Raw genomic sequence first — 19,991 nt, 5'->3', positions numbered from 1 at the left:
CCCAGAAGAGTCGTTTAAACTCCATATACTAAAAAAATAGGTAAATAAGTAAAAATAAACTTCATATACTACATGCATATGTGAGTTACACTAGAAAAAAACAACGTGCCTTTTGCTGGTTGTCTATTCCTATGGCAAATCATAGACAGCTCGATAATTCCAAGGAGTAAGCATTTGCTGAATCCTTTCTGAGTTTGGCTCCAAGCGAGCACCAAACACAAAAGAAGTACCTCCAAGACACAGTCTCCACCTCCAAAGGACCTTACTGTGCAGTTAAGAAACCACATATTTACGAAACAAAAGCAGCTCTGAGGAGATGCTAAGTGGTCAGAGTCCAGCTAAGAGAGAAATCAATGTAGCCTGAAATATCTGGGGAGGTTTGGTTGAACATCCAGGGCTTGAGTTTTGATTTTACGAGAAGTACTCGGGTCAGCACAGGTGATAAAGGCAGGAAGGGGCATTTTGAAGTTTCTTCTCATTTATTTTTGAGAAAGATAGAGACAGTGAGAGCAGGGGAGGAGCAGAGAGAAGGGAAGAATCTCAAGCTCTACGCTGACGTGGGGCTCGAACTCACAAAACTGTGAGATCATGACCTGAGCTGAAATCAAGAAGCAGACGCTTAACTGACTAAACCACCCAGGCACCCCAGGAAAGGGCATTTTAGAAGGGTGAGACACAGCAGCAAAGACGAAGGGATAAAACAACACAAAATTTACTCATTAGACAGAAAAGAGCTAAACCTAAATAAAACTGGCCTATGTGAACTTTTTGGGAAACAGAGAAAAACCAGGTGAGGTAAGCAGTGACTGGTTAGGTAAGAGAAGACTCTGAAACCCGAATCATCAGGGAGGAAGCACGGAAGGGTGAACAGCTTGTACTATCCCCCACCCGGACATACACCCAAAACACAGGATTACAAAACAAAACAGAAAAAGTGACAGTGGGGGTTGACATACATATCTTAAATCTGAAGAGTTCTAATCGCTCCTGGTGCAAAAAACACTCACTAGTTAAAAACAGAAGACAGGTCCCTAAGAGAAGAGAATGCTTTGTTGCCTCTGGCTCCCCAGCCAGGAGCGAAGGGATCTGGGCCTCTACCTTGAATTCTCTGAGGCTTGGTGGCGTTCTCAAAGTCACAGATCTTCTTCCAATTAGCCTTCACCCCCTCAGGGGTCATGGGTTGATTCTTCTGTCTTACGATGGCTCCAAGGGACCGCTCCCAGCGTACTGAAACAAACGTACAGAAACGTACAGAAACAAAACGAAGAAGCTAAGCACAGAGTTTAAAAGGGACACAGGAAGTAAAACTCATCTGAGACCCTTGAATTTTTTTTAACCGCAAGAGAAAGGAATTCAGGCGGGACAAAATGAGTCTAATATCTGAAGAGTTATACTACATGACTTTAAAGAAGTTGTTCTTGAGATGACAATCCCATGAGGAAAATGTGAATTAAAAAAAAAAAAAAAAAAAAAAAAAAATATATATATATATATATATATATATATATATATATATATATATATATAAAGCTGAAAGTAAACAGCTCTCCTCTGACCATGCCAGATACTACTAAAGGAAGACTGTAATGCTGCTCAATCATAAAAATTTTAATTATAGACAATCACACCAAAAGACTGACTTCATGACCAAAGATCACTCAGGTAATATACTTCAAGATCTTTGCTAAACAGCAAAGTGAGGGATAACCAAATTAATATGTCACATAGCCCCAGATAATTCCCTCATGCCTCCCTTTGCTCTTTGCTCCTTTTTCACAGGAAGTCAACTAGAATAGGGCAGATTCACAAAAATCATATTGCTGTAGAAATTCTGTGAGGAGAATTTTTAAGACTGTTTGTTGCCTTTCAAAAAAGCCCAAGGAATAAAATAACCACTAGTAACCTTATTTAAACATATTGGTCAGATTTTGATGATTATTAAATTGAAGCTTTGTCTCAGGCAATGACAGAAATGCATGCTTCTAGAGTTTTCTTATTGACAAAGTCTCAGAAAAAACTTTTATTGCAACATTTCCTTTCTTAAATGGATATCCTGAGACACTTATGTTGAACAATGCTTGAGTAATATACGTTACTTTGATAACCAAAGAGAATAGTCATTAATGATGAAAATATTGATACTCTATGCTATATCAATGCCTTCCAGTAATGACAACCTTTTAAATAATTTCATTAATTCTGATACCAGCAGCCAACTGAAAACTTGATTTGGGATACTGGAATTTTTCACAATTTTTTTAAATGCCATGAAGCAATTGTCCAATGTGGAACTCACAAGATTGGGGAGCTGGGGAAAGAGATGGTTGAAGCCAAATGAGTTCACTATTGGACCAGAGGGCAACAATTTCCAGACATCAGTTGCAATTTCTGTCTCAGCAAGTTGTCCTCTGTGATTCGTGACCATTACCTCCTGATGTCTCATAGCCCCAAGGAAGAAAAGAATCAAACAAGAGAATTGGAAAATTTTCCTGCTGTGCTCTCTAGGACAAGACTCTTCCCATCTTTAGAAAACAGCCCCCTCTCTCACTCATTACTCTGCAGAAACAGCAAGAACAATCATGTGGGGGCACCTGGGTGTCTCAGTCAATTAAGCATCCTGATTTCGGCTCAGGACATGATCCCATGGTTCCTGAGTTCAAGCCCCAGCATCAGGCTCCATGCTGACCATGTGGAGCCTGCCTGGGATTCTCTCTTTCCTTCTCTATCTGCCCCTCCCCACTCATGCATGTGCACATGCTCTATATCTCTCTCAAAAATAAATAAACTTTATTAAAAATAAATAAATAATGTGGGATGCTGGAGACATAGGAGGACACAGGAAGACAAACAGACTGTGCTGTCTGAAGGAACAGCCAGTTACGCATAGGCCAGATAACTCCTGAATAAGGACTGCCAACAGGGAAAAAATCCTCAACAGTTTCTTGAAAATGCCAAAGGCCTTCAGGACAGCTTCCACGTTTTAGAATGCCTATTGGTATACCCATGTTTGAGGTAGAATATGCATGCACGAGCTCCAATAGTTAGCCATTTGGCAAGACCTTTACCCAGCTCCAACTGGATGTGCAAGGTTAAAAATACAGAAACAATATACGGCAAATGAAAAACTAGAAGAGACTTACATTTTCCAATCCATCCTCCTCCAACCTACCAAAAAGAGGGGAAGACAGTTATACCATCTAAAACGGATCACAAAGAGGCTTTTTTAATAGAAAAACAGGCAGGTGTCATACTAAGAGTATTAGAAGGCTAGATGACAATGGATGAAAATAACACAGTTCTACAAAAGTCCATGGGCCTCCATGATTTTGCTTTGTTCATGTTACCACAGTAGAAATACAGAGCAGCATTAGGTGGTAGACAATGCATGTGGTAGAAAAGCATGACTGATGTCAGAAACTAAGGCTTTAGGGCCGCCTGGGTAACTCAGATGGTTAAGCGTCCAACTTCGACTCAGGTCATGATCTCGCTGTTTGTGAGTTCGAGCCCTGCATTGGGCTCCATGCTGACAGCCTGGAGCCTAAAGTCTGCCTGGGATTCTATGTCTCCCTCTCTCTGCCCCTCCCCTGCTCATGCTCTGTCTCTCTCAAATATAAATAAACATTAAAAAAAAAAAACTTAAGAAAAAAAAAAACTAAGGATAGATTCTTCTACTGACTAGTTGTGTGAGTCCCATCAAATCATTTTTGAACCCTAAATCCAAGTTTTCCCCTATGTAAAATAAGGATAATAATATTCTTCATGAGCTAACCGTAAAGGTTAAATATTATAAAATAGTAAGATTGTCCCAACAACACAGGCATGAAATAATAGCTCCCTCTAGAAAGATCTAGTAAAGAAAAACATAAAAAGGAAAGAAAATAAAATTAGGATTTGACTTAAACAACTACATATAGTCGTTTCAATAAGATATCTTTATAGAGAGAAGGCAAACGACCAAATATATTAGTTGCCACACAGAAAGATCACATTTTTTCTAGAGGTCATGCAGGGGAATCCCCAGAAGAGAATGTCTGATGTTAAAAAAAAAAAAAAAAAAAAAAAAAATCTTCAAGCACCACAACTACAATGTGTCAGAATTGATCATGAGAATTCCACAGGCAGAGGACAACAGAATATGTTATCAGTAGAGAGCACACAGGTTAGTGGCTCCAGGTCAAGGGCATGGCTTTTTATCACCCTTTGCCTCTATATGAATATGCCCACAACTTTTACAACAGACCAGTCAGCCCTGATGCTGTCAGGGTAGATAAGTCAGCAGTGGTTTCGGTAACAGACAAGACAGATGTCATATTGTACCGTATTTGGGAGAGGCTCAAGAAGCTGGAAACTCCTCCAGGCACTAGAAACAGGAGGTCCAACTGAGCCAAAGAATCTCTATCTCTCCCTCTAGGTACCTCTCAGAATTTGGCAAACAGTGGCAAAACTTACTTTCAAGGTTTAAGGTGGGATATTACAGATGTTTCTTACTGTATTTTATCAATCATGCATACCAAATGTTCCTCAATAAAAATGTTCACAACATACAGAACACATAAAACTGTACCTATAACATGACCTTGTTGTCTCTATAGGTTTTGCTGTATGTATAAAATGTATATCTAAGAAAAGAGACTGTTCGTGTAAGATAAACATCTAGGGGCGCCTGGGTTAAGTTAAGTGTCCAACTTTGGCTCAGGTCATGATCCCATGGTTTGTGGGTTCAAGCCCCTCATTGGGCTCATTGCTGACAGCACAGTGCCTGGAACCTGCTTCAGATTCTGTGTCTCCCTCTCACCCTGCCCCTCCACTGCTTGTGTTCTATGTCTCTGTCTCCCCCTCAAAAATAAATAAACATTAAAATTTTTTTTTAAAAAGATGCAAATCTAATTAAAGACTGGAAGAATACATAAAAATATTAATAGTAGTTATCTCCAGATAAGGGTAATATGGATGGTTTTTATTTTCTTCTCTAAACTTTTCTGTATATTTAAATTTTTCTATAAAAGCATATACGATTTTTATCTACAAAATAATAAAAATTCCTTAACGACATAAAAGGCAGGCCAACTTCTGAGCTCCAGATGGCTTGATATTATTAAATCTGTAAAGTTCTTAGAAAGTTCTTTTCACCTCTAATTTTCCACAATTCGCAATGTCTGTAATTAAGAAAGTGGAGGCACACATCTCTGCTTAGATATGTGTACATTATTTTTTATTTTATCAAGTTTTTATTCAAATGCATCAGGTTAATATAGCATTCACTTCCAACTAAGCCAGATAATTTTGCTACCAAGAAATATTTCTGGATGTCATAGTATTCTTCATATAACAGGTTCCTTATTACCACAGAGAATCAAATAAAGGTGGGGCAGAGAATCTAAAATATAACAGTACTAGGGGGAAAAAAGAGATCACACTTAAATGAGGAATCAAAAATGTATAAATTGGCATAAAGAGATCTAAAAGGACTTTGATTACAAAGTGAAAACTGGATCTCACTGGATGTTTGGATTATGTGTGCTTATTTTCACAATAAACACTTAAAGCTCTACGATGAGGAAAAATACGAATGCTTATTCTTAAAGTTAAAATACATAATAGGTTATGTTTACTGACCTATCATGCCCAGACTAAATTTCTGGTATGCTGACATAACAGTTACAATTGAAAACTAACTGTTATGTACTAGATCCAGTGCTAAGAGTTTAAAAATAGGATTTCTCGTCACAAAAGCCCAAGAAAACTGATGCTCAGGGACATTAATTTGTACAATATTCCAGCGAGCCAGCAACTGTCAAAACAGAGAATTCAAAACTCAGGCTGGCTGACTCTGAACCATAAGCTCTATCCTCCTACTTTAACAATCAGGTTCCCAAACCAAATAAAACCTTCTTCATTTGACTAAACACCTCTAACCAGCCACATTTTCATTTGGTAAGCATATTAGAAATGAAGAAAGAAAGAAAAACAGAATTTATCAAGTTGCTATTTCTTTCTCAAAAAAGGACATTTGTCAACACTTGTTCCTTAGTTAACTATAATATTTAAAAAATACAGGGGCGCCTGGGTGGCGCAGTCGGTTAAGCGTCCGACTTCAGCCAGGTCACGGTCTCGCGGTCCGTGAGTTCGAGCCCCACGTCAGGCTCTGGGCTGATGGCTCGGAGCCTGGAGCCTGTTTCCGATTCTGTGTCTCCCTCTCTCTCTGCCCCTCCCCCGTTCATGCTCTGTCTCTCTCTGTTCCAAAAATAAATAAACGTTGAAAAAAAAAAATTAAAAAAAAAAAAAAATACACAAGTGAGGGGCACCTGGGTGGCTCAGTTGGTTAAACACCCGACTCCTGATTTTATCTCAGGTCATGATCTCACGGTTCCTGAGATCGAGCCCCGCGTTGGACTCTGCAATGGCAACATGGAGTCTGCTTGGGATTCTCTCTCCCTCTTTCTCTGCCCCTCCCCTATTCACATTTTGTCTCTGTCTCTCTCTCTCTCTCTCAAAATAAGTAAATAAACATTAAAGAAAAATATACAAGTGATATCAAATGATGCAGATCTTTCCAAATGTGAGCAAGTGGAAAATATTAATGCTTAAATCATTTTTTATGTTTAATTACACAAATATTACTTTGAGAGAAAGCAGGAAGGTGCAAAATACCTCAAACAAGCCACCGTTCTCCTCACAGCTCTCATGGCAAAGCCAAAGGACCAAGGGCGCCACGTAATCAGGCTTCAAAGTTTCCAGGAGATCTAAAAGACATCCCAAAAATGTTTATGAACAAGAATATACACATATTCAATCCACCATTTTGCTTTCTGAAAACTCCTTACTTACAAATTTTGGTAATTCAGAGGCTTTTTTAATAAGAACAAAATGAGATCTACAAAATTAATCAGTCTAACATTCAAAGCTTTTGAAAGAACTGTTTCATCCCTTCTAACTTTGAAGGCAACAGATACACCTTTCCAAGAGGGGTAACATACTATACAAACGACAAGTTAAGTTAAAGCTACCTAGGCAGTAAGTGGTGAGTAGAATTCTACTTAACATGAGGAACTGAAGTCACCATTCATTCCCAAAACTATTTGGCTCTCCCAGCAATTTAACCAGAAGCTAGAAAACTACAAAACAGCCTTGACCATTGTAATGGCGGTAAGATAATGATGTGAAATGAAGCTTGCAACCATCACTGATGAGTAACGAAGTGTAAGAAATATTTTCCCACTTGATGCTTTCCATGAGCAACTTAATAGAGTAGAAAGGAACAGGCATACCTTGGAGACATTGTGGGTTTGGTTCCAGACCACCACAATAAAGCAAATATACCAATAAAGCTAGTCAAATGAATTTTTTGGTTCCCCAGAGCATATAAAAGTCATGTTCATGCTACCCTATAGTCAGTTAAACTGTACATTAACATTATGCCTAAAAAAGCAATGTACATATTTTAATTTTAAAATACTTTAGCCACACCTGGGTGGTTTAGTTGGTTAAGCCTCCAACACTTGATTTCAGCTCAGATCATGATCTCGCGGTTTGTGAGACTGAGGGTCCACGATGAGCATGGAGCCTACTTGGGATTCTGTTTCCCTCTCTCTACCCCTCCCCTGCTCATACTCTCTCTCTCTCAAAATAAATATTTAAAAACTAATAATAAAATAAAATACCTTATTGCTAAAAAACGATAATCATCATCTGGGTTTTCAGTGAGTTATAATATTTTAGCTAGATGAGAGTCTTGCCTGAATGTAAATGGCTGCTGATTAATCAGGGGGGTGGCTGCTGAAGGCTGGGGTGGCTGTGACACTTTCTTAAAATACAATAATGAAGTATGTCCCACCACTCGACTCTCCCTGTCAACTGATTTCTCTGTAGCATCTGATGTTATCTGACAGCATTTTACCCACACTAGAACTTTCAAAACGAGTCAATCTCTCAAACCCTGCTGCTGCTTTAACAACTCAATTTATATAATATTCTAAATCCTGTGTTATTATTTCAACAATCTTCATGACCTCTTCACCAGGAGTAGATTCCATCTCAAGCACCACTTTCTTTGCTCATCCCTAAGAGCTCCTCATCCGTTCAAGTTTTATCATGTGATTGCAAGAATTCAGTCACACCATCAGGCTCTACTTCTAATGCTAGTTCTCTTGCTATTTCCACTGAATCTGCAGTGACTTCTTTCACTAAAGTCTAGAACCCCTCAAAGTCATCCATGAGAGTGGAAATCAACATCTTCCAAATTCCTGTGAATGTTGATAGTTTAATCTCTTCCCACAAATCACAAATGTTCTTAATGGCATCTAGAATGGTGAATCCTTTCCAGAAGGTTTTCAATTTATTTTTCCCAGATCCATCACGGGAATCACTGTCTAGGTCAGCTATAACATTATAAAATGTATATCTTAAATAATAAGACTTGAAAGTTGAAATGACTCCTTGTAGCAAGCCTGAAAACAACATTAATCTACATCTCCATCAGAACTCTTGGGTGAGCTGGTGTACTGTTAATGAACAGTAATATTTGGAAAGAGATCTTTTCTTCTGAGCACTAGGTCTCAACAGTAGACCCAAAATATTCAGTCAACCCTGCTGTAAACACATGTGTTGTCATCAAGGCTTTGTTGTTCCATTTATAGAACACAGGCAGAGTAGATTTTGCATAATTCTTAAGGGTCCTAGGATTTTCAGAATGGTAAATGAGCACTGGCATCAATTTAAAGTCATCAGCTGCATGGGACGCCTGGGTAGCTCAGTTGGTTAAGCGTCCGACTTCAGCTTGGGTCATGATCTTGCAGTCCATAAGTTCGAGCCCCACGTCAGACTCTGTGGTGACATTTTAGAACCTGGAGCCTGCTTCGGATTCTGTGTCTCCCTCTCTGTCTGCCCCTCCCCAACTCATGTTCTGTCTCTCTCTCTCTCTCAAAAGTAATATTTAAAAAAATTTTTTAATAAAATATTATAAAGATTTCCTTTTAGAAATATGTTAAAAACCAGAAGTATTAAAAACCACAAGGTTGTCCACTAGTCAAGTAGTCTATTATATAATCAAGTATAAGAACAGGCTCTCAATCATACACTTAAATTTTACATTTTCAAAGAACAAAGTTGGAAGACTCATATTACCTGAGTTCAAGACTTACTATAAAACTACAGTAATCAAGGGACACCTTGGTGGCTCAGTCGGTTAAGCATCCGACTCTTAATTTGGGCTCAGGTCATGATCTCACAATAGTGAGATCAAGCCCCATGTCAGACTGAGCCTGCTTAAGAGACTTTCTCTCCTTCTCCCTTTGCTCCTCCCCTACTTGCACTCTCTCTGTCGAAAGAAAGAAAGAAAGAAAGAAAGAAAGAAAGAAAGAAAGAAAGAAAGAAAGAAAAGGAAAAACTATAGTAATCAAAACTTCATGGCATTGGTAAAAAGACAGGCACACGTCAGTGGAACAGAACACAGAATTCATAAACAGACCCGCACCTACATGGTCAATTGATTTTCCACAAAAGGACAAGGACAACCCAAACCAAGAATGAGTACTAATCTCTAGGACAAATTAACTAGTTTCTTCAACAAATAAATGGCTTTTTTTTTTTTAAAGAACAAACACTTTTATTAAATAAAACAAGAGCTATGGTAACAAAATGCCTGTGGACTTTATCTGGATCCCTGTGGAATAAGCCAACTCAAAAAGGGTACCTTTTAGACAGCCAGTAAATCTTAATATTAATTTGTTATTAGGTGATGTGAAAGAATTATTTTGTTTGATGTGATGATGACACTGTGGTTACAATGTCCCTATCAGTTAGAGATATATTTCCAAGAATTTATTAGGTGAAATATAAAGTCTAAGACTTATTTTGAAATATTACAGAAAAAAAAAAAAAAAGGAAGAAGGTGACAAAAAAAAAAATCATTTTGAAATATACCCAGAGCATGGTGCTTTCCTTAACAAAGGGCTATCTTCACGGGAGACTACCAGAGCCTCATCTGACCTAGGGAAAAGGCAATTAGCAAACTGGAGCCTCTCTAGCATTCCTGTCTCAATTAAGGAAAGACGGTGAAAATGGCTAAGAAACTCTTCTGAAAGTCACAACCCAGGACTTTGACTCCCTAAAGAAAAATGGAGATTCAATCATAAGATTATAGAACATCTTTCCTCCCCGTGACTTACAGCCACAGCAACAGGGCTCTAGTATAACAACAGTGGGTTCTACCTGACAGAGCTCAAAGACGCATTCTATTTAACAAAGAGTTTTTGGGGAAACCCAAAGACAACAGGGAACACAAAAACAAGGACAGAGAGGAAAAAAGCCTCTGACACAGATAGTCCCAACAAACAAAAAACATGGCCTATGGCCTAAGCACATATACTTAAAATCTCACACTAAAGGCCTATTTACCTCACTTTCTACTATACCCCAGTGCACCATGTTCAGCTTTCAACAAACATTTCAAGGCATGCTAAAAGGCAAGAAAAGCACAGGCTGAAGAGACAAAGTATCAGAACCAGGTTCAAATAAAATAGACATTCTGGAATTATCAGACGAAGAATTTAAAATAGCTACAATTAGGGGTGCCTAGGTGGCTCAGTCAGTTACACGTCTGACTCTTGGTTTCGGCTCAGGTCATGACCTTGCAGTTCGTGAGTTCGAGCCCCACCTGAGGCTGTGCACTGACAGTGCAAAGCCTGCTTGTGATTCTCTCTATTCCCCATTCTCTCTGCTCCTACCCCAATCGTACACATGTGTGCGCGCTCTCTCAAGACAAATAAACTTTAAAAAAAGTCTTTAAAATAAATAAATGAATACATACAATAACTATAATTAATATGGTACGGGCTGTAATGGAAAAAGCAGACAGCATGCAACAATAGATATGGCTACAATAAGCAGGGAGATGGAAACTCTAAGAACAAATCAAAAGGAAATGTTAGAAAACAAAAACAATATAACAGAAACGAAAAGGGCCAGTGAACTTAAATATATGTGGATAGAAACTTCCCAAACTAAAATGCAAAAAGAAAAAAGAATTTTAAAAAAGGAAAAGAATATCCAAGAACTGTGAGATAACTGCAAAAGAGAGAATGTGTACATAAGGGTAACACCAGAAGGAGAAGAAAGAAATAGAAAAAAATATTTAAAGCAGTAAAGGCTGAAAGTTTTCCAAAATTAATGACAGACACCAAACCACAGATCCGTAAGTTCAGACACTATCAAGTATCAGTATATTGCCAAAAATCTCCACTAAGTACATTATATTCCAGCTGCAGAAAAACAAAGAGAAATATCTGGGAAGAAGACAGGGGGGAAAAAAACACCTTGCCTACAGATGTATAAGGAAAGGATTACAGCAGACTTCTCTTCTGAATCAGAAACCATGTAAGAAGCAAGAAGAAGGTGGAGTGAAATAGTTAAGTGTTGAAAGAAAAACAACTACCAATCCAGGATCCCATTATCAGTGAAATCATCCTTCAAAATTGAAAAACATTAAAGGGAAAAAAAGACAAGCTATAGAGTGGGGAAAAAAATTTGCAAAACATGTATCTGATCAAGAACTTGTTTCCAAAATATGCAAAGAACGCTAAAAACTCAACAGTAGGAAAATAAACCACCCAATTTAAAAATGAGCAAAAGATAGGGGGCCTGGGTCGCTCCATCGGTTAAGCGTCTGACTTGGGCTCAGGTCATGATCTCACAGTTCGTGCGTTCAAGCCCTGCATTGGGCTCTGTGCTGACAGCTTGGAGCCTGGAGCCTGCTTTGGATTCTGTGTCTCCCTCTCCCTCTGCCCCTCCCCTGCAGGTGCTCCGTCTATCTCTCTCTCGCAAAAATAAGTAAACATTAAAAAATGAATAAATAAGGGGCGCCTGGGTGGCTGAGTCAGTTGGGCATCTGACTTCAGCTCAGGTCATGATCTTACAGCTCATGGGTTCAAGCCCCACGTCAGGCTCTGTGCTGACAGCTCGGGGCCTGGAGCCTGCTTTGGATTCTGTGTCTCCCTCTCTCTCTGCCCCTCCCTGCTCACGCTCTGTCTCTCTCTCAAAAATAAACAAACATTTAAAAAATTTTTTAAAAAATGAGCAAAAGATGTGTGCAGACACATCACAGGAGTGAATAAACGGCAAACAAGCATAGGAAAAAATGCACAAGATCACATATCATTAGGGAGCTGCAAATTAAAACATGAGACACTACTACAGACCTATGAGAAGGACTAAAATGCAGAAGACAGACAACAGTAAATGCTGGCAAAGATGTGGAGCAGTGAGAACTCTCCTTCGTTGCTAGTGGTACTACAGCACGACACACCCCTTTTGAAAGGAAGTCTGGAAATTTCTTAACAAAGCTAAACAGTCTTAACATACAATCCAGCAACCACGCCCCTTGGTATTTACCCAAACAAGTTGAAAACTTACGTTCACACAAAAACCTGCGCATGGGGGCACCTGGATGGCTCAGTCAGTTAAGAGTCCGACTCTTGATTCGGCTTAGGGCATAATCTCCTGGTTCATGGGATCAAGCCCTGCAGTGGGGTCTGTGCTGACAGCACAAAGCCTGCTTGGGATTCTCTCTCCCTCTCTCTCTCTCCCCCTCCCCAACGCATGCATACACACACACACACACACACACACACACACACACACACACTCTCTCTCTCTCTCTCTCTCTCTCTCTCCCTCTCCCTCAAAGTGAAGACACTTGAAAAAAAAAACTTCTTAAACTGCACATGAATGTTTACAACAGCTTTTTTCCATAATTGCCAAAAGCTGGAAGCAACTAAGATGTTCCTCAATAGGAGAATGAATAAATTATGGACCCTCCACACCAGGGTATGTTATTCATGGACAAAAAGAAATGAACTTCAGTCCTCCCAGACATTCAAGGAGAGGGAGGATGAAGAGGTGAAGGCACGGGGGTACTTTCAGGGCAGTGAAACTATTCTATAGAAGAGAATTCTGTATATAACAGTGGATACAGAACATTACACGTTTGTGAAAGCCCATATAACTATACAACACAAAGAGTAAGCCCAAGTAGAAACGATGAACTTGAGTTAACCATAGTGGATCAATACTTGTTCATCAGTCATAACAGAGGTAGCGCACTAGCACAAAGTGTTAATACATAGTAGGAAAAACCGTATGGGAACTATCTTCACTATCTGCCCAATTTTTCTATAAACCTCAAACTACTCTAAAAAATACAGCCTATTAGTATTAAAAAATAATCATTGCTGTAAACCAGAATGCTATTGCCACCTTCAGTAAAAAGCAAAAACAACAAAGCAAAGATATTTAGGTATTCATGTGTACCTATGCAGAGAAAAAGAATGAAAGTTCATCTCTGAATGGTAAAATTATGGATCATTTTACATTTTTTTCCTTTGGGTTTTCCTAAATTTTCTGTAACGAATACAAATTATGCATAATGCTTTTTGAAACTGTAAGATAAATAACATTTTAAGTATTCAGAAAATTAAGTACTTCTGCAAAACTCACTCCACACAGATTTGTAGCTAAGAGCACTGAAAAATCTAAGCTACTTACCTTCAGGCATAACTGTCTGGGTCATCCGGGATCCAGCTGTAGGGGCAATAGTGTTACAGTGAATGTTGCTTTTCTTGCCTTCAAGTGCAATAGTGTTTGAAAGCCCCAGAAGACCCAGCTTCGCAGCACTATAATTGGCCTGGCCAAAGTTGCCGTATATTCCTGAAGCTGATGAAGTCATAATAATCCTGAAAAGAAAAATCCATCTCTCAAAATCTCTTTCCCATGTTTTGACAACAATGCAAACTCCAAACTTAATTTTTTCTTTTTCCGTACTATTACACCTGTCAAAAGCAACTCTGTATACTGTCATTAGGTTCCTACAGTCATGATTCATACATGTAAAATAATCTTAATAATAAAAGTAATCTCTCAAAATTTAACTACAAGATTTAACTTTTAAAAAGAATCCCCAATCAGGACCAAATAAATTCAAGTGTAAGAACGTATATTCATTATCTACTGAGAACAACAATAAATATTTATAAACAAAATAAAGTGGCAACATATGAGTTAATGCTACAATAAGAAGTATAAGGAAAACCAGTTCTAATTCTTTACTTCTCATTACACTGCCCCTTTTTGTGGATAATGTTAAATGCCTCATACTAAAACTATGCCATCTCCAAAACTGGACCCAATCTCACTCACTCTATTTAGTCGACCAAAGAAAACAATTCACATCATTCATTTTCAGAAACTGAGGGTCAGGAGAAACGCTCCAAGAACAGGTATCACAAACAATTTACTGCTAGAAAATGCGTGTGAACCATAAGTTAACAGGACGGGCTATGTCAGAGGGCACCAAGCCACCTCCTAGCTCTGCTTTGTTCCAAGGCACTCGCACAAACACTGCCACAGATGGGACCTACCATTTATAAAGAGCATTTATAAAGAGCATTTATAAAGAGCAGCTCCTGTCTGACCAGTACCAGCCAGCTGGACACACAGCTCATCTCCCCTCACGTGATCAGTAGACACAAAATAATACTTTGGTTAAAAAATAACGTACGGCTGAATCCTCCATGTTTGTACTGCTAGAATATCAGAGAGCAGCAGGAAATTCATTAATAATGAAAAGCAGGAGGTGAAAAGAAATACAAAGTTGGCCAGCTCAGCTAATAGGTGGCTAAATGACCCCCAATTTAATGAGAGGGTATATGGCAACACTGCATTAAAAAGCCTGTGAGGGGCACCTGAGCAGTTCAGTCGTTTAAACGTCCAACTCTTGGTTTCAGCTCAGGTCATGATTTCACAGTTCGTGAGTTTGAGCCCTGCATCGGGCTCTGCGCTTAGAGTGCGGAGTTTGCTTGAGATTCTCTCTCTCTCCCTCTCTCTCTGTCTCTACCCCCCTTGTGCTATCTCTGTGTCAAAATAAATAAGTTAAAAAAAAAAAAAAAAGCCTGTGCAGATCTGAATATATCTTCATCAATGTCAAAGCACTTAATCTTTCCCTGGACACGAGGACCCACACACAGCGTCTCCAGTCCCCCAACAGCCACATGCAACTCTACCTCCCAAACTTCTGTTTCTTCATATGATCCCAAGCCGCCCGGGTCACTTGGAATGAGCCTCGTAAATGGACTCTATGGATTATATCTAAAAACAACAAATTATTTTTATTACATATTTTGTTAAAAATTAGATAGGCATGTCTCATAATCAACATAAGCAATGATTTATTTATACATAGACATCCATTTTATACCAAACATTCATTTAACTTTTTTAGTTAATTTACTTATTTTGAGAGAGAGAGAGAGTGAGCGAGCATGAGCGGGGGAAGGCCAGAAGAAGAGAGAGAGAATCTTAAGCAGGCTCCACGCTCAGTACAGAGCCCAATGCAGGGCTCGATCCCACAACCCTGGGATCATGACCTGAGCTGAAATCAAGAGTCAGATGCTCAACCAATAGAATCACCTAGATACCCCTATACCAAGCATTCAAAATCAACTATTGTCACACTACTCCCTGAGTAACCATTTTTTGCTTTTATCCCAATTATGTAAGCAATCAATAGTTAATACTCATTTTCCCTATAATTCATGATAAAATTATTATAATCCCCGAGTACATCTAAATACAATGCCATCTTTAATTTAAAAATAATTTAATTTAAAAATCCACTACTACAGGGGTGCCTGGGTGGCTCGATCAGTTAAGTGTCAGACTTCAGTTCAGGTCATGATCTTGCAGCTCATGGCTTCAATCCCTTCGTCAGGCTCCAAGCTGCTGGTATAGAGCCTGCTTGGAATTGTCACTCTCTTCTCTCTCTCTCTGCCCCTCCCCCATTTGCGCTTTCTCTCTCTCTCAAAATAAATAAACTTAAAAAAATAAAATCCACTGGAGCACCTGGGTGGCTCAATTAAGTGTCTGACTTCAGCTCAGGTCATGATCTCACAGTCCGTGGGTTCGAGCCCCACATCGGGCCCTGGGGTGACAGCTCCAAGCCGGGAGCCTGCTTCAAATTCTGTCTCCCTCTCTTTCTCTGCCCCTCCCCTGCTCACTCTCTCTCTCTCTCTCTCTCTCTCTCTCTCAAAAATAAATAAATATTAAAAAAAAAATTTTTAATCCACTACTATAAATATCCAAGAATTTTACACATACATTGGGAATCAACACAAACATTAAAGTGTAATGTATATAATTGTTGAATCACTATGCTGTGCATTTGAAAATAATATAACATTGTATGTCAACTATACTTCAATAATGAACATTTTTAATGAAATAAATAAAATTTGAAAAAGCGTGATTATAAACTACACAGTTCACTGTCAAGAAAACGTTGCTCACTATTTCCCTATTTTTACCAGGGTAAACTATAAATGAGTTGGGGCAGAGGGGATAAGAAAATGGAGGGAGAGAGGGAGGAGACAGGGTTAAGACAGACCCATCTGCTTTTAGAGATGTCAATCTCATGAACACACAAGTTGGGGAATGATTCAGATAGACAAACAGCTGCAGATTTCATTTGTCCTCTTAATTATCAAGGTTTTACCGTTACTTATTTTTGTTCTGATCTGGAACATCGACAAATGTTTTCACGTGTATATTAGAAGAATAAGGTAAAAATGAAAAGAGAGAAACTTAAGAAAGAAAAAGAAGAAAGGGAAGGTGACTAGGGGGTTCGGAATAGTGAGCCTGGGATAAAAGCAGAGGAGGAAACGGCCTGGCCCCACCAGAGTGGAAAGGAAATCGAAAAGGTAAGCCCCTTTTGCTAACTTTCTCAGCTTCTTTTTTTGCCCCAGTTGTTAAAACAGAAAGAGGAAATTAAAAGCCCTTCTTTGCTTAATTCTCAATCATAAAAATATTTTGCTTCTTCTGAAAGAACTCCTGGCCATTGTCCCCAGAAGCACATTCTATAGACGGTGATATGATTTACCTCAGTTGCCATGCCTCCCCAGGTCTCAGCCACCTTTGTTTGCTTTCGTTCTGACAGCCAATGAAAGTAAAGGCATGAAGACCAAACGGCAGGGGACATGGGACAACTGTGACTTGTTTGTTATCTAAACTCAATCTTTCTGGGGCTCCTAGGTGGCTCAGTCAGTTACGTGTCCGACTTCAGCTCAGGTCATGATCTCACAAGTTCCACATCGGGCTCTGCACACGTCGGATTCTTGGTCTCCCTCTCTCTCTGCCCTTCCCTGGCTCACCACCCCCACCTCCAATCAAAAACAAATAAATAAACATTTAAAAATAAATAAACTCAATCTTTCTGTGGCATTCCTAATGGGATTTTCCCCTACTCATTAGAAACTTTGAAATTTCATCGATGGTTCTCCCTCCCCAGTTCTCAGAGCTCCAACATCTTCGGTGCCTCACACCCCTTCTATATCCTGCTCTGGCTCTTGAAATAGGAATCACACAAGCAGATAAGCATGTTGAAGACGGTTACAAACAGGTAATACAGCTGAGGGGCACCTGGATGGCTCAGTCAGGTAAGTGTCCGACTCTTAATTTCAGCTCAGGTCATGATCTCACAGTTTGGAGATTCAAGCTCCATGTCAGGCTGTGTGCTAACAGTGAGAAGCTTGCCTGCCATTCTCTCTCCCTCTCTCTCTGCCCCTCCCCTGCTCTCTCTCTCTCCCCCTCTCAAAAATAACTAAAAAAAAAAAAAAAAAAGAGTTAGTACAGCTGGGAAATGCTAACATCTTCTCAAGATAAAGGGGAAAATGACTTGAAAGGCACAAAATCCATTCAGGTAACTTCTGTCAACTGATTTAAAGTTTTCTGGTTTATCAAATGTTAAAAGAAAATAAGCTACTTCCAAATGTTGTTGTCATTTTCAGTTGTAAAGTTTATTCATCATATTCATCATCTACATTTGGAGGAGCAAAAGTAGGCAGAAGTAGGTTTTTCCTTAAATATACAAATGTCTCAAATATTATAAGGTTAAATGGATAGGTTATGTCCCACAGAGATATATGTTACAAACAACTTACCCCAGTCTTCATCACTTATTCTAGCAAAAGAACCATCCCTCAGAATTCTAAAAACAATGATATTATATAGGTTAGAGGGGAGGAGTATCTACTTGGAAAAAAAAAATTTCACAGACACATTATTTTACTTAAAATGAAAAAAGAAATACTCACCCAGCATTGTTGACCACAACATCTACAACATAAAAAAAGAAAAAAAAATATATATATATATATCCAAGTCACAAATATAAAAGCAAGCATGTTAATTTGTATTGGCTTACAATTCATATTTCTTTCAAAATTGGGGTCCCCCCCATGGAAAAGTAAATAATAATAGGAAAGAGTGATATCAGAAAAAAATTTTATACCTAAAGTAAAATAACAAAAAAAACAAAAACAAAAACAAAAAACAATTCACAAGTATCACATCCTTATCAGTGCTTTCCTCTCAAACTTACATACATACGTTTTTCCACCTCCACCTTCTGCCAAAATTCTATCAGCTTATTTGTAGGATTAGCTGTTGTCCAACCTGTAAGGTTCTTAGCATTCAGTGGTAACCACAAGCCATCCCTCAATTAATCTCAGAATTCACTCAGAAAATCAAGTTTAAAAGATTTGTTTTTGCCACTCAAAAGTCAAAATCCCAGAAAGGAACCCATCAGAGTGAGAAACTAATGGCCTATCATAACACACACTTGTAGTCCCACTATTAAAAAAAAAAAAAAAAAAAAAAAAAGGAACCATTTTTTTAAGGTTCTTGTGGCTGTTTTCAGCCTGTGACTTCTCACCTCTGTGGCCTCTATCCCTCCGTCAAACTATATGTAAACAAGTCCCTCATAAGATTAACCAAACATAACTAGAAAAACAAACATCCTAGCCAAAAATAAAAGCAGGGGGAGCACATTCAAATTATAAAAGTTAATGTCTTCCAGACTATAAACATGTTGGGCTTACCAGAGGTAATGTTTCCCTGAAGTAACTAATAACCTTTACTAAGAATGTGTGGAACTAAACGAAGAACATTATCTAGAGAGGGATAAACTAAACAACACATATGAAATGCTTCTTAAAAATATATTTTAATTATATATAATTCATCTTAACTAATTTGCAAAACATTGAATCATTTTAATCTAAATCATAATTATCCCAAAATTCTACTGGGTCCTCTATTGCCAAAATATTTATTTTACAAACATATTTGAGGTATAATTAAATTATGATAAATAAGGAACTTAGAAAATGCTTCTAATTTTTTAAACATTCTTAAAATCTGAAAAAATATAAAACAAACTCGACACATTCTTGCATTAAAAAAAATGCCACCTCTTAGCCCTTTGTGTGAATGAGGTAGAGTATATAAAATAATTTGTAAAACAAATCTAAAAATTTAGTTATAAAGAAAGAAGGAGTTTTGGGGTGCATGGGTGGCTCAGTTGGTTAAGTATCCAACTTCAGCTCAGGTCGTCATCTCATGATTCACGAGTTCGAGCCCCGCGTCAGGCTCTGTGCTGGCAGCTCAAAGCCTGGAGTCTGCTTCATATTCTGTGTCTCCCTCTCTTTGTGCTCCCCCTGCTCACGCTCTGTGTCTCTCTTTCAAAAATGAATAAACTTAAAAAAAAAAAGTTTAAAAAAAGGAGTTTTTTATAAACCAAAATTACATCAAGAACATTTTATTAGGAAAGGTAGAAAGTGCTCTGTCAGGACCATAAACACAAAGAAACATCACCTATTCTTCCAAAAGCATCCAGTGCTGTCTTCACAACCTTCTCTCCTGCTTCTACTGAATCTGGGGGAAGGGAAAATTAGTGTAAAACATCAGTAATATCCCTCACGAATGACTCCTAAATTCTGTGGATCAGAGCACAGGACAGATACTCTTCTCAACAGAATTCATTTCCACAAAAATAAACGTGTAATACAGGCACATAACAAATCAAAATATAGATGACCTAATGTTACAAAAGAAATGTAGCCCTTAAAACAATTATTTAACCTACTAAAAAAAGAGAGAGAGAAAGA

The 19,991-nt window shown here is 38.5% G+C and overlaps 1 protein-coding gene across 3 annotated transcripts in view; it reads right to left on the bottom strand.

The window, feature by feature from the left end:
- The window catches only part of HSD17B4 (hydroxysteroid 17-beta dehydrogenase 4), an 84,961-nt gene that overhangs the window by 49,919 nt on the left and 15,051 nt on the right, over positions 1-19,991 (bottom strand). For all 3 annotated transcript variants that reach the window (XM_047861588.1, XM_047861594.1, XM_047861604.1), the window contains exons 4-11: positions 19,699-19,758; positions 18,138-18,159; positions 17,985-18,031; positions 15,054-15,138; positions 13,540-13,727; positions 6,652-6,743; positions 3,141-3,165; positions 1,099-1,227 (exon numbers count right to left, since the gene is read on the bottom strand). In XM_047861588.1, coding sequence (XP_047717544.1) covers positions 1,099-1,227; positions 3,141-3,165; positions 6,652-6,743; positions 13,540-13,727; positions 15,054-15,138; positions 17,985-18,031; positions 18,138-18,159; positions 19,699-19,758 — 648 coding nt within the window. The remainder of the gene's footprint in view (positions 1-1,098; positions 1,228-3,140; positions 3,166-6,651; positions 6,744-13,539; positions 13,728-15,053; positions 15,139-17,984; positions 18,032-18,137; positions 18,160-19,698; positions 19,759-19,991) is intronic.

This window comes from Prionailurus viverrinus, chromosome A1, assembly GCF_022837055.1.
Source record: "Prionailurus viverrinus isolate Anna chromosome A1, UM_Priviv_1.0, whole genome shotgun sequence".
Classification (NCBI taxonomy): Eukaryota; Metazoa; Chordata; class Mammalia; order Carnivora; family Felidae; genus Prionailurus; species Prionailurus viverrinus.
Note: the sequence above shows the minus strand (reverse complement) of the source record. Positions and strands in the feature narration are given on the sequence as shown.